At 37.9% G+C, this 13,502-nt stretch overlaps 1 protein-coding gene and 5 non-coding genes across 7 annotated transcripts in view; 5 read left to right on the forward strand and 1 right to left on the reverse strand.

The window, feature by feature from the left end:
* The window catches only part of LOC106949203 (double-stranded RNA-specific editase 1-like), a 25,969-nt gene that overhangs the window by 4,227 nt on the left and 8,240 nt on the right, over window positions 1-13,502 (reverse strand). Inside the window, exons 2-9 of one of the 2 annotated variants that reach the window (XM_015035323.1) lie at window positions 10,474-10,560; window positions 9,480-10,351; window positions 6,312-6,429; window positions 5,267-5,435; window positions 4,292-4,449; window positions 3,841-4,000; window positions 3,580-3,761; window positions 2,893-3,074 (exon numbers count right to left, since the gene is read on the reverse strand). In XM_015035323.1, coding sequence (XP_014890809.1) covers window positions 2,893-3,074; window positions 3,580-3,761; window positions 3,841-4,000; window positions 4,292-4,449; window positions 5,267-5,435; window positions 6,312-6,429; window positions 9,480-10,351; window positions 10,474-10,560 — 1,928 coding nt within the window. Of the gene's footprint in view, window positions 1-2,892; window positions 3,075-3,453; window positions 3,762-3,840; window positions 4,001-4,291; window positions 4,450-5,266; window positions 5,436-6,311; window positions 6,430-9,479; window positions 10,352-10,473; window positions 10,561-13,502 lie in introns of those variants that run through there. The other variant, XR_001425332.1, reaches the window with a different exon arrangement.
* Window positions 11,240-11,321, forward strand: trnas-cga (transfer RNA serine (anticodon CGA)). Its single transcript has one exon. It is a non-coding gene; the product is annotated as a tRNA-Ser (tRNA).
* On the forward strand, window positions 11,486-11,567 carry trnas-cga (transfer RNA serine (anticodon CGA)). The gene has a single exon. It is a non-coding gene; the product is annotated as a tRNA-Ser (tRNA).
* On the forward strand, window positions 11,725-11,806 carry trnas-cga (transfer RNA serine (anticodon CGA)). The gene has a single exon. It is a non-coding gene; the product is annotated as a tRNA-Ser (tRNA).
* Window positions 12,104-12,185, forward strand: trnas-uga (transfer RNA serine (anticodon UGA)). The gene has a single exon. It is a non-coding gene; the product is annotated as a tRNA-Ser (tRNA).
* trnas-cga (transfer RNA serine (anticodon CGA)) lies at window positions 13,398-13,479 on the forward strand. The gene has a single exon. It is a non-coding gene; the product is annotated as a tRNA-Ser (tRNA).

The raw sequence follows: 13,502 nt of genomic DNA on the forward strand, positions 1-13,502 counted from the left end.
AGCGCCTAGCAGCCATCTTGGATGCGGGATAAGTCATTGTGGTGGCTCCAGGACCCAAAACAGGAGTGTTTAGCTGTAAAAGAAGAAGAAGAAAGTAGCTTACTGAATAAGTGAGAAATTCACTGTCCTTATAAATTTGAAGAGAGACATGTCCTTGAATGTTGACAGTGGTAGCATTAGAACTTCTTTGGGTTTGAAGATGGCAAATTCTGCTGTTTATCTGATCAACCCAAAAGGTAAGGAAAGGATTTCAAGACCAATTATATTTTGTATTTTGTAACGATGGCTTCTTAGGCCATCATTAAATGATGGCCCATCATTTAGGCTTTCTAGACCATGAAAGCCATCACTAGTAAACCATTTCCAGGTAGCTACGTTTTGCTCATCCCACCCCAAATGACCAAAAGATGCTCTGAAAATTTGCATTGATGGTTATTGAACCCTGGTTGCTAAAAACTAGCTTCCAAAGTCACCAAAAACATCATTCAAAAATCTTTTGAAGTTAGTCTCACCCTCAAACATATCAACCTTCAAACAGAAAAGGGGTAAACAGCCATAGAGCTGTACATCTCCTAGGTCAGTCAGTACATATTGTTAAGGAAGAATATCTAAATTAGTTAACTTTGAAAAAAGTTTGGCTCTCTCTTCCTCTGAATCCCAGGTCCTCTCGGCGAGCCACGTGTAGCCACAAGGAAAACGACAGCAATGCGTGTTGACGTCACAGAATTACAAAGTTTAATCCAATATAAGACAATGCATAAACTTACACCAGAAACTGTAGAACAACGGAGACATACATTCATTTACCTGACATAAATGGAAAGAAGAAAGAAAGAAAAGCAAAGACGTCTTTGGAGAGTTGCAAGAGTAAATCTAATGTGTTACTTCTTTTGTTTAGAAAGTTTTATAGTGAAGGCGTATTCTTATCTTTAATTTATTCAAATAAGGCGTATCTTTGCTCATCCAACCAGGAGCTATCTCTGACCCTCTCTCAAGCCAGAACCCCCTGCCGTGTTTACGGCCTTTCACAGATGAGTGTGAAAAGCTACAACTTCTTGTCTGAGTTTTCCACTCAGACAAAAGGCAGTTCAAACGATCCTAGCAAACCATCTGCTGTAACTACAGGTAAATTAAAGGTCAAAAAGTCAGAATACGTTACTGATTTCAAAACCACAATTAGGCCATTTGAATCAAGACATGCTAAGTTTTAAAACTAGCTTATTTTAAATTTATTTTCTCAACAATATTGAGGCTGAAGTAGGTAAGAGCCTTTAACCTGGCTCTTGAATTGGAAGAGATGGTTTATATCTTCTTGAAGACATAAAGTATAGATGACTAATCTTGAGCTTCTCTGTGTCTGTGTATTTGTCTGTACTTGTCTTCTTGTCTGCAGATCTCACAGACAAGTATTTGAACCTATGTAGACAATTTTACTGAGCTGAACAACAATCCAAAAGAGCTGTTTAGGGGCAATAATGTCGTGGATGGTACTTTATTCTTTCATGCAATTTTAACTGACTGGAAAATCAAGAACTCTCTCCTCACTTTATTCCTTCAAAAAGAGCTTAGTTGTTATTTTTTCTTCTTCTGTTCTGTTATTCTTTGAGCTCCTTCTGATTGAGGGTTTTATTGTAACTTCCAGTGCTCTCGACTCAACCGACTCAGTCACAAATTTCAGCAGAGAGAATGTTATTCCAGTTTAAACCAGAGGTAAAGGAATCTTCAAGGAGTCCTGGAATTACATCCTTCACTGATTGCCAAAGCAGCAAAATGCCTGAAGGTATCACTGCCAGGAACAAACAAGTCTGTTCATAAATTACCTACTGATGCATAAAATGTTGAGGGATCTTGTGCAACGCCTCCATAACTTCCAGAGAAAACAGTTGTTTTCCCGGCAGTGACAGGCTGTCAGGAGTTTAACTTCTTCTTTAATGCAACTCAAGACAAGTTTCTTTGTAAAGCACATTTCAGCAACATGGCAGTTTACATGATAGAAAAAAATATTACATTAAACTCTGCTTCTCCATGCCCCCAATGCTGCTGAATTTCTCCACAGAGACAACAACAAACCTTTCTATTTCTTACTTTTCTACTAAAAATTGTCAGCTGAGAGGCAGGGTTGGTTAGACACTAATTTCCTGAAAGCAGGACTTGTTACTGAAAATTATGTCTTTCAATTCTTCCTTTTCCACATGTTTATGAAAATATATAAAGTTTTAAGAAGTAAGAAGTAACATTTTAATGATTCAGTAGTTTATGCTGTTTGTTTGGGTTTAGAGGACTCTGAATTTAACCAGATGTGAGTGTTGTCTGTAACTGTAACTCTGTGATCCAGGTGACTCTGAAGGTTGAGATAATGTTGTGACCAAATTTAAAACTGTTTTAGTGACAATCTAAAGCCCAATTTGTGTCATTATGACCAAATTTACAATCAACCCCACTTCTGGCTTTGCTGACACTGTTGTACGTGACTGCATGACTCTCAGGATGTTGTGTATTTTCTCTCGTTTACCTCTGACACAGTAGCTGCAGTCAGTCACTGTCAATGTGGGACTTTTTACTAATCAACAAACCGATCTCTTTCCAACGAATCACAAACAATGTAACCTGTCAGGTCCTGTAGTCACGAAATGCTTTTCTACTCTCACCTTTTATTTGACAATCTGAACAATTAGTTACAAGGAAACACATTCAAAGACTGGATTTGCCACATTTTAGAAAGAACTTAGACAGAAACTTGAAACTTTATTAAGTTTTCCTAATTCTCAGACTGAAGAGTTCATAATCATCAATAGTTTCATAATAAAACTATTTGTTTTATCTAGTCTGATCTTTTTCTTGAGCATTAGATAAATGTTCATTCAGTGAAACTGCAGTAGTTTCTGTTATCACCTTGTTTTCCAGCCTCAGCCAGCAGCTGAACAGGAAGCGTCTGCATATTCGTGACACACTCCCTGAATCTTTGCTCCTCCCTGTAGAGATGTTGATCTCCTCCAGAGTTCGTTCACCGAAACTCCAGTTCACGCAAACATCGCCTGTTCTTCCAGCCGGACAAACCTCTGTGCTGCTCAAACCTTCAAGACAGAAAAAAATATATTATGTCACCGTTCTTTTGAAAATTGAAGAAATCAGTGGAAATAGTCACACACATTACATAATGTAACATTTTTTATCCATCCATCTATTTTCCATACACCCTTGTCCCTAATGGGGTCAGGAAGGTTGCTACTGCTTCTCCAGCTAACATTCTGGGCAAGAGGCAGGGTGATGTTAAATCTCATCATTATGAATGTAAATTTTATATGTACGACTTTATGACTTTCCATCTCTTTGAAAGTTGAATTTATGACTTCTTGTTGAGCTTTAATTTTTTTAATTAATGGCAGAAATAGGCTTCCATATTTAACTTCACACTGACACACAAAAGTTTTGGCTTCATATACTTGCTTTTACATTTGTGTCTGTCTTGTAATATTACAGTGTCATTGCAGTTCCACTGCTGAAACTTGTCATGGTTCCAGAACGTGCCACGTTTAAGGAGTTGTTGTAAAAATGACAGCTGGTTTCAGGTGAACCTACAGCCGAGGAGCAGCTGCTGTCGTCTGTAGAGGGACGGCAGGTGCTTGACCCGGGCCAGGCGGCGGGTCACGGCTCTGCCCAGGTGACCCGTGTGGCTCAGCCTGCCCACTGTCAGGCTGTGCAGGTAAATTGGCTCCACCAGGTGAGAAAGGAGCGCCCCCTGGAGGCCAACCACACTCCATCTATCAAAACAGTTTTTATTTAATTTTACTGGGTATTTGGGTGTAATAGAAAGTTAAAATACACAATGAATATAATTACTTTGCAATTTTGTCTGTGCAGGACATGCTGGCCATGCAGACATGTTGACCCAGCGACACTCCGGCCCATTTCTGATTGGTTCTGGTTGAGACGAGAGGCAGAGTTCCCTCGCCACCATTCACCTTCATCCTGAGGTGGCAGCGAAACCTCCTGCTGGGATCTGACAGAGAAGAAAACCAGTTCAGAGCAAGATGGTCTCATCCACTGCTGACATAACATTTCCTATGTTCTCCTCATTTAAAGGAAAACTGCAAAACAGCTGAAACACTGAGACTAGAAACACTCCAGCTTAGATTTGCTTTTGAACCATAACAAATGAAACCAACATGATGACTTTGTATTTCTGTGTTTTTATCATGTGAAGCACTTCGAACTGCCTTATTGCTGAAATGTTCGATACAAATAAACTTGACTTATTCCTTTTCTTAATGGGTTTTATGGGATTTCTCACATGCAGGTGTGGTTTTGTACGGGCAGTTGAGTCGAGCGTCTCCACACGGCGACAAGCTGACGTACATGTGGAATCGGATTCCCTCCTGCAGTCGGAAACGGTTAGTCGAGTCTTTATCTGGAACGAATATCGATGGGTCCTGCCCAACTGTTCGCTCACTTTGAGGACAAAAAACAAAAAGATGTTTTATTCTTTTATGTTTTACAACCTAAAACAAACTTTAAGCCGTGAAGGATTAGACCTGTTAAAGCTGCAGGAACATATATGATGTGTGTTGATTATTTTTATGATGCACTCAACAAAATGTTATGTTTGTTTCTCAAATTGATGACAGTGTGATGTTTTATTTCTGATTTTATGATGTGAAGCACTTTGAACTGCCTTGTTGCTGCAGTACTACACAAATAAGCTGAACTGAGTTAGGTAAGACAGGTACGGTAATTTTATTTATATATAAAATGTTCAGCAACAAGGCATTTCAAAGTGCTNTACATGNACTGGANGGAANACAAACAAAACAATAAACCACAGGAAAGATCAAAAAGAGGGAAAAAAGTAGGCATAAAACTAAATGTTCTTCCTCCATGTTTGATTCTACGAAGTAGATGGTGCTAAATGATGATCTAAAGTATAAAAACTAAATGTTCCTGTTCTGGAAGTAGTTTCTGAAGTTTGTTCTAATTCCTGTTCAGGGTCACTGAGTAAGTATAAGTACTCCATAATTTATAAGCTTCTCTGGACAAACTTATACGAGTTTCTCTGCATAATAATCTAAAGCATTATATTGGTGTGTTGTGAAACTCCACAATTTCTAAAAGTAGCAAAACTAAACTAGACAGACAGGGCAAGAAATGAATTCAAATAATACAGATTTGCAAAATCTTTATCATATTAACTTTTTAATGCCCAAATTCAAATATTTGACCAACTCCATGTTTGATAAAACTGAGCTGACAGGAAGAAAACTGATTTGACCAAAGCAGCAGCTCCAGCTGAGAGTAGAAGAACCGAACCAGCGCCCGTCTGCTGAGAACCTCAGCGTGGCAATCTCTGAGAGTCCATCCGTCTTCTTTCAGTCTGTCCGAGTCCAAACACTTTGTCCCTGTGGCCAGAGACACGACCTGGGCTGATCCGAGGTCAAATCCTGAGAATAAAAGAGGAAAATTAGATAAATAATGACTGACTGGGGGTCAATATGCAGGTGATGGGCTGGGAGAGTGTTAAATTTGACGGGAAGATGGACTGAGACATGACAATTCTGGATGAAAAGCTGTCAGATGCTACAAAACACATGGCAAAACCTTTTATAATGGGCCAGTCAAAGTCCAGGCCTACTTACAAAAGAAGATCTGTGGAAAAACTTGAAAAATGATGTTTACTGATGCTCTGCATCCAATCTGACTGACCATAACTTTAGGTCTCTTTCTGTGAAGCTGGAAGAGACCTTTCACAGCTGAAAGGTGTGAAAGGTATTTCAGGTATTTAAAGACGAGTATCTTTAAATACTCGTCATTTAAAGATTTGTATGAGCAAAAACATGATGGCAAAGAACTCTATTTAGATGAGAAGATAGAAAATATTATGTCTTCAGTTGTTTTGTAATATTAATTGCAATCATTTTAAATACCTAATCAGTCTTAAAATTTCATTTGGCAGATTTGAAGTTAGTCACAGTTGAAAACCATAAATTGAAAGATGATAATGTCAGAAAAAATCAACTGCTGAAGCAAAACAGAAATAATCAAAGGTTAGAGAGACAAAGAAAACCCAAAACTGATCAAATCAGATAAAAAAAAAAACTGCAGATGAGTTTTTGACACAACTGACGACACCTAGAGGACAGAACAAGCTACTGCAAAAGAAAAAAAATCCAAATACTACGAATCAAAGAGAAACATGGAAGCCAAGACAACCTGAAGCTAAAAGCTAGAGACAGATTTTTAAAGATTATTCCTTTTATTTAATGAGAGAGATTCCACCTCAGATCAGATTTCGGATTCCTGCGTTTGTTTTCACTCACCTCGGGTCATCACGATGCCGGCCAGCACCTTGTGACGGCCGTGAGAGGAAGAGGAGCAGCCGTCACTGAGCTGGGAGTATTTCTCTCTTACTAGGCGGTAGATTGATTCTACAAAAAACTGCAGAAGAAGAAATGTTACAGCTGAAAGAGGATGATGCACAACAAACAAGTTCTTGTCTTCTTGAGGTTAAATATGTATTTATTATAATCCAACCGCCGGAATCACTGTAAACTGAGAAACTTTTCAAACTTTATTTATTATCTTTTGAGATGCCTGCCTCATTTTGGAAACACAGCTCCTGAATGAAAAATAATGAGAAATCTAAACATGCCAGCAGTGTGAATACTTGCATCATTAACTGTATATTTTTTACAAAATACATAAGAGAAGCAACTTAGGCTGCCAATAAATCTGGGAAGGGTTGAAAGGTAATTCCTAAATAATTTACCGTTCATCGTTTTACAGAAGGAAAGTTAATTCATAAACTAAAACGTTTGTGCAAAAACACAAAAGTATTTTATTTAGTTTCTAGTGCAGATATCTTATTACATTCTAAATAAGAGAAAATTAACTTATACATAACTTTTGAGAAAGAAACTGGAGCTTGTTTTAAGTCAGTAATTCCTTAATATTGATGAAAAAGTGCTGGCTCCACTGACAGATTTTATTAAAAGACATTTTCACTATCATAAGCGTAACAGTCTGCCAGTGAAACTAGTACTTTTCATCATTATTAAGGAATTATTGACTAAATCTTTCTGAAAAGCTTTGTTTTGAGTTTCTGCTATTCCAAGTTTACTAAGTTATTTGCAGAAGAAACTAAACTGAACATACTTGGTAAGACTTTGTGTTTTTGAAGATTGATTGTAAATAAAACAATATTTTCTCTGATTCTCAGTGTTTTCTGTCAGATAAACAATTATCTGATGATCGTTTTGCCCTTCACACAGTCTTCCTGCTCCACATGCGTCTCCTTGGTCTGCTGCTGCTGCTCCATCCCTAATGCGCTGCAGTAATGTTCATTAATGCGTCACGCTGCCTGACGGAAACTGAAGCAGGGGAAAAACAGTCTCAGGACGCTCTGCACAAAGCCTGCAGCTTTTTTAAGTTTTTCTAATTTAGACCACTAAATTTAGACTGCTTTGTCTCTTTCAGTCTTTAATAAGCTTTTTATATATTTTTGTTTTCAAATATTAGATCTGCACAGACACATGATCTTTTTAAATCACTATTTAAGACTCACTTTTATGAACTGGCTTTATACATGTTACAGTTAATTGTTGGTTTGTTCCTGTTGTTTTATTGCCTTTTTAATTTTTTTTTTAAATATTTGGTTGTGCCACTGTTGTGTATTTTCCTTGTTTGCATTTATTTTGTGAAGCATTTTGTGCAGTTTGAGCCATTGGACATTAGCTATATAAATAAATTTGACAGTGTGCAAAAGACTGACATAAACATGTTATGCAACATATAATGAGTTACATTTACACAATTACATTTACCTGAGTAACTTTTGTGAAAAAATTTACTTTTAGCAGTATTTTTACTGTGCTGTACTTCTTACTTTTACTTAAGTAATTTTATTATAAAGTATCTCTACTTTTTCTCAAGTAAAATTTCTGGATTTTCCACCCATTGAATGAAAGTTTGTTTTTGTTAAAGTTTCATAAGTTTTTGTTAATTTGGAAAAAAATTTATTTTTGCCTGATTTTGTTATTTTTTGATACTTGATATATTAATTATTGTTAGTTTTGTCCTTGAAATACCAAAATTTCCAATTAACTTCATATTTTGGTCCGTCTGATGATGTCATTTTAAAATACTGAATAACTGATAACTTGATCGAACTTGAGTAGACCTTTTACCAAATATTTTTTTACTCTTACTTTAGTAATTTCTTGGATAACTACTCTTTACTTTAACTTGAGTAAAACTATGTGGAAGTCTTGCTGCTCTTGCTTGAGAACAGTTTTTGGACCCACCTCTGCATCACACCAGTTACGAACATGAATGAATCTTCATGAATGTCGTCATGAAGAGTCATTCATGACTTTGATGCAGCTTTGCATCATTATCTTCCAAATGACACTTAGTGGAAACTGACTCTTTCATGTTTATGTCAGTGTTATGCACACTCCTTCAAATAAACAGTTACCAATTTCACATTGACCTTTGACATTGTTTTGCACATTTGAGCCCCTTCCCACCTCGGCCTCTGGGAATCAACATGAGAACAGGGACATTTCAGCTCATAATGAAGCTGTTTAGATGCTGCAGAGGCGCAGAGATGGCACCGTCCACCATCCTCAGGGCCAAACTGATGCAAAGCACGATTCATCTGCCTGGCGTACGATGCACCTCAGACTCATCTAACTGGGCAGTTTAGGAAAGTGGAGAACGTTGAAGAGATGAGGGTCAAACTCACATCATGGCATGAAGCTGATTCTGAGCTTCAAGGTGAGTAAAATGTGTCTGTAATGTTTTGCTATATGGATTTACACTGCAAAAACACAAACTCTGAACCAAGTATTTTTGTCTATTTCTAGTTCAAACATCTTACTAAACTTGACACAAGATAAAACTAACTTACATGTAACTTTTCATCAACATATAGGAGTTTTTTTTAAAGTCAGTAATACCTTAATACTGATGAAAAAGTTCTAGTTCCATTGGCAGATTATTTAACTTATAACAAGATATTTTCTCCNTGTTNTAAGTGAAATAATCTTCCATGGAACTAGTAGTTTTTCATTAATATTTAATAATTACTTACTTAAAACAAGCTCCCATATCTTCCTGAAAAGTTATTTGTAAGTTGTTTATTTCAAGCGCACTAAGATATTTGCACTAGAAACTAGACCATAAATACTTGGTAAGATTTTGTATTTTTGCAGTGTAGCAGGGCTTCATCAAAATTAAATTTTCTTCATGTTTGTTTATAAAGTCTGAGAAATGTTTTCTGTCTTTTTAAATCATCCTGAGGTTTCTTCTACAACCTTGCCACTTTTAATTGTTTTTTTAAGAAATAAATCTTTGCAATTTCCTACATGTTTTAACTGTCAGTATGAGCCAAACATACTCTGGCTCCTTCCTGGTGACAGATTAGATTTACTAACAAAGTCTTTGCGTTTTAATAGGAAAATAAACTTAAATTCAGATGTGCCTACCTGAGGTAGCTGACATTTGGTCCTGCCTCCATGGAGGCTGATCAGTTTCCTCTCTGGTTCCAGGTTCATGCAGTAAAGAGCCTGTAGGGCTGCGGCCGCCGCCTGAATCTTGGCCTGATTTTTACTGTGAGCGCAACCTTCAAACACCTTCCCTTCCAGTCTGACCACCATGATGAAGTTCCTCACTGGCGTACCGTGGACTCTCTCCACCTGACACAGGTATCTGAGTCCCGGTCGCAGCTCGTTGAGCATCGCCACCGGATTCAGCTGCCTTTTAGGACTTGCTGAGGAAACTAAGTCCAGGGTGAAATGATGAGTTTTTCTGTTCTTGTTTACGTTGGGAAACATTTCCGTCTTTGCCGTCTTGTTGTGCAGGAAATCACAGTTTTCAAGCAGCGACGGTTCAAACTCTGCTAGGAAAGAATCTGCTGTGAAATCAAAGGTCTCCTTGACGGTGTGAGTCTGAGAGAAGTTCGGGAACTGGATGAAGGACTGCAGAGCCAGCTCAGCTGCTTTCATCCTCGCCTGCTTTTTTGAGGCTCCCTGACCCTCAAAGTGGAAACCGTCGACCTCCACTCCCACAGAGAACAGCGGGGCGTGCAGAGGTCCTCTTTTAGACACAACCTCATACTGCAAGCCGGGCCGTAACTGGTTGAGCTGCACCACTGCGTTCCTCTGAGACTCTGTCCAGGCTGATGTTTTACAACATGACGGCTTCTGGAAACACAAACGACCTTTTCCAAACAGAAACGGCGGATTTCTCTGCTCATGTTTGGAGGAAGCAGCACAAACAGCTGATGGCTGATATCTGCTGAAAAAGTCACTAATCCCAATCACTTCTCGATTCTCTTTCACCTCTAAACTGGTCTCCCCTGTTGGGAAATAAAAACAGAGTATCAATATATTGTGAAGTATTTCTTAAATCACTTTATATTTCTAAAACCTGTATCTGGGTAAAATGTGAATTTTCATCCGAGGAAAAAGAAAAACTCACTTGATTTTTCAGCAGCTTCGGCTGGATTTGCAGCAGTTTCACGGCGTTTTAAGGGTCTATTGAGGGTTGATACCAAATCACTCCACCCTGAATCAGAAAAACAAAAACATGACAGTTTTTTAAAGTACATTTGGAAATGGAGGCATTTTTTGGCTACACCAATAATAAATACATTATTTTAAGGCTTATTGTGTATATTTACATGTGGCTACATAAAGCATGAAGATACTGAACATCTAACTGTAAAAACTTTGCATAAATTAAATTGATTAGTTTTTTATTTTAGTCACAATCGACATTGTTAAGTCAGGATATGTGAAAAATCTTCCCTCCTGTATCGTCATCCTAAATCTTATTTTTCTCATTTTGGAGCTGAGCTGGAGGGGAAAACCCTGCAAACACAACTTCCTTTATAAATCAAGAAACCAGTGACCCCATTTGGTCCAGTTTAGATTTGTCTCCAGCCCAGACACAGTTTGACTTTTCTGCTTGTTGTAGATTACTCTCTGGGAAAAGTTTGTATGACTTTGAGGTTAATTGGTTGCTCTCATTTGGTGTTTTCCTGTTAGTCTCTGTGTTGTCCATTCATTCAGCAACTTTTAGATGAGCCACTGATCCAACCAACATGAATCAAATGACTAATCATTCCTCGGTTGGCAGTGAAGTTCTCCAGAGTCCTGTTACTCATCTGTGTTACTGAGATGTTGGTGCAGAGATAGGCTTTATATTTTATATTTTACTCCGTTAATACATTGTTAAGCAGCCAGCTGTGATGGCCGAGAGGTTAAGGCGTTGGACTCGAAATCCAATGGGTTTTCCCCGCGCAGGTTTGAATCCTGCTCACAGCGATCTCTAACTACAGTGTCCAGCAACTCTAGATCAGATGATGAGAGGTTTGTCTGATCAATCTGTGCTGAAAAGCTGCAGGAAAACCCTGATTTATTTCATCTTTGCCATTATTTTTCCGTAATACATTCATTTGTTGCTTCTTCATGGGGTTAGAAGACATCCAGCTGTGATGGCTGAGAGGTTAAGGCGTTGGACTCGAAATCCAATGGGGTTTCCCCTCGCAGGTTCGAATCCTGCTCACAGCGATCTCTAACGACGGTGTCCAACACACCTGAAGTTGCTCACCAGATAGACAACTGATTACTTAGTGCACCCATGTTGTGGTAGCTTCATGTTTGCCTTGTTACTCCACTGACTTGTTACATCCATGTTTTGCTCCTTGATTACATTGTTAAACATCCAGCTGTGATGGCCGAGAGGTTAAGGCGTTGGACTCGAAATCCAATGGGGTTTCCCCACGCAGGTTCGAATCCTGCTCACAGCGATGTGGAAACTGTTAAAAGGTGTAAGTAGATCACATAAATGAAGGTTTAAGTGTGAAAAGCCTGTATTACATTTGCTCCACATTGTGTTTAAATATGTGTTTTCCACATAAACCCAAAACAGATATAAGATCTTAAACTAAAGTGGACATGAACTCGTTTGTTGACTTTCACAGATGTTAACCTGCGTTTATCAAATCTCAGGTTGTTCCCTTTGTTTGTTTTAATCTTCTGAAATTCATGTAGATTTTAAGTTTATCTCTCATGTTTTGCTCCTTGATTACATTATTAAACATCCTGCTGTGATGGCCGAGTGGTTAAGGCGTTGGACTTGAAATCCAATGGGGTTTCCCCTCGTAGGTTCGAATCCTGCTCACAGCGACTCATTTATTAATCAGTCTGGGAAGGTTTTACTATGAAAATACATTTAAATTACCAGGATTTTGGAAAATACAGCTTCCTAATATTGTGTAGGAACAAACTTTGCACATAAAGTTTTTTCCTCATGTGCAAGTGTTCACAATGTTCACAGTGATTGAATCATATATTTGTCTAAATGGACAGTATAGTCAATATGTGAAAAAACAAACTCTCAAAACAGTGATACTTTAAAATGAGATATTTCACTAAAATACATAAAAAGTGAAAAATAACAACTATTGGTTTAGAGATATTTATATCAACACTGTAGATAAACTGTATGAAAGTGATGTTTTTATTTTCTCTTCAGGTTTTCAGAACCAGAGAGTTACTGAAATGATTTAAATAACTTTTTAACTGTCAGACATGTTGTGCTCCTGAATCTGAAACTGGTTATTTAGAGCTTAGAAATCTGAATAAACTTTAATTATAGTTATGAATTAATATGGGTTTTTTTTGTGTGTTTTTTTATTTTTAAATAAATTTCTATGTTTCTGGTGGTTTTCTTGTATTATGTATTATAAGTTATTACTATTTTTAACTTCTTGAGCCTTGAGTGAAAATTATTTCCTTTTAAATGTTATTTCAGAGTTTGAAGCTCCTTTTGCTTGCAGTTTGCATGTTCTCTCTGAATCTGTGCGTTCTTCCTGGGTACTCTGGCTTCCTCATGTAATCCAAACATAGCAGTTATGTTCATTGGTGGCTTAATTTGCGTGTTTTTCCAGTTTCTCCAGACTGGCGACCCTACAGGACTTGGTGACCTCTGGCTTGGATCATGTTGGATTTATTTTTCCTGTGACTGGGGGTTGGGCAGCTTGATGGGTGACCAGTTAAGGCATTGGACTCAAAGTCCAATGGGGTTTCCCCATGCAGGTTCAAATCCTGCTCACAGCAAATCTAGACTGTGAGAATCAGTTGGTTTAAAAGAATAAACCAATAAATTTCCTGTATACTCAAGTAAAACATAAAGTGAGTCCTTCCGTCTTGTTGTATTTGAAAAGAATCCAAAGACTAAAACCAGTTTTGAATACTTATCTCAATAAGATAAGTTATTCCAAGTGTCTGCATCCATTTCATTCCTCTCTTCAGTTTCTCATCCATGTTTCCAACACTCTCACCTTCCTTCCCTCTAAGTCCCACCTTCAGGTTTTTATTCAGACATAAACCCCAGCAGCTGTGATGGCCGAGAGGTTAAGGCGTTGGACTCGAAATCCAATGGGGTTTCCCCTCGCAGGTTCGAATCCTGCTCACAGCGATCTCTAACGACAGTGTCCAACA

This window comes from Poecilia latipinna, unplaced genomic scaffold (assembly GCF_001443285.1).
Source record: "Poecilia latipinna isolate Pla-1442-1.1 unplaced genomic scaffold, P_latipinna-1.0 Scaffold331, whole genome shotgun sequence".
NCBI lineage: Eukaryota > Metazoa > Chordata > Actinopteri > Cyprinodontiformes > Poeciliidae > Poecilia > Poecilia latipinna.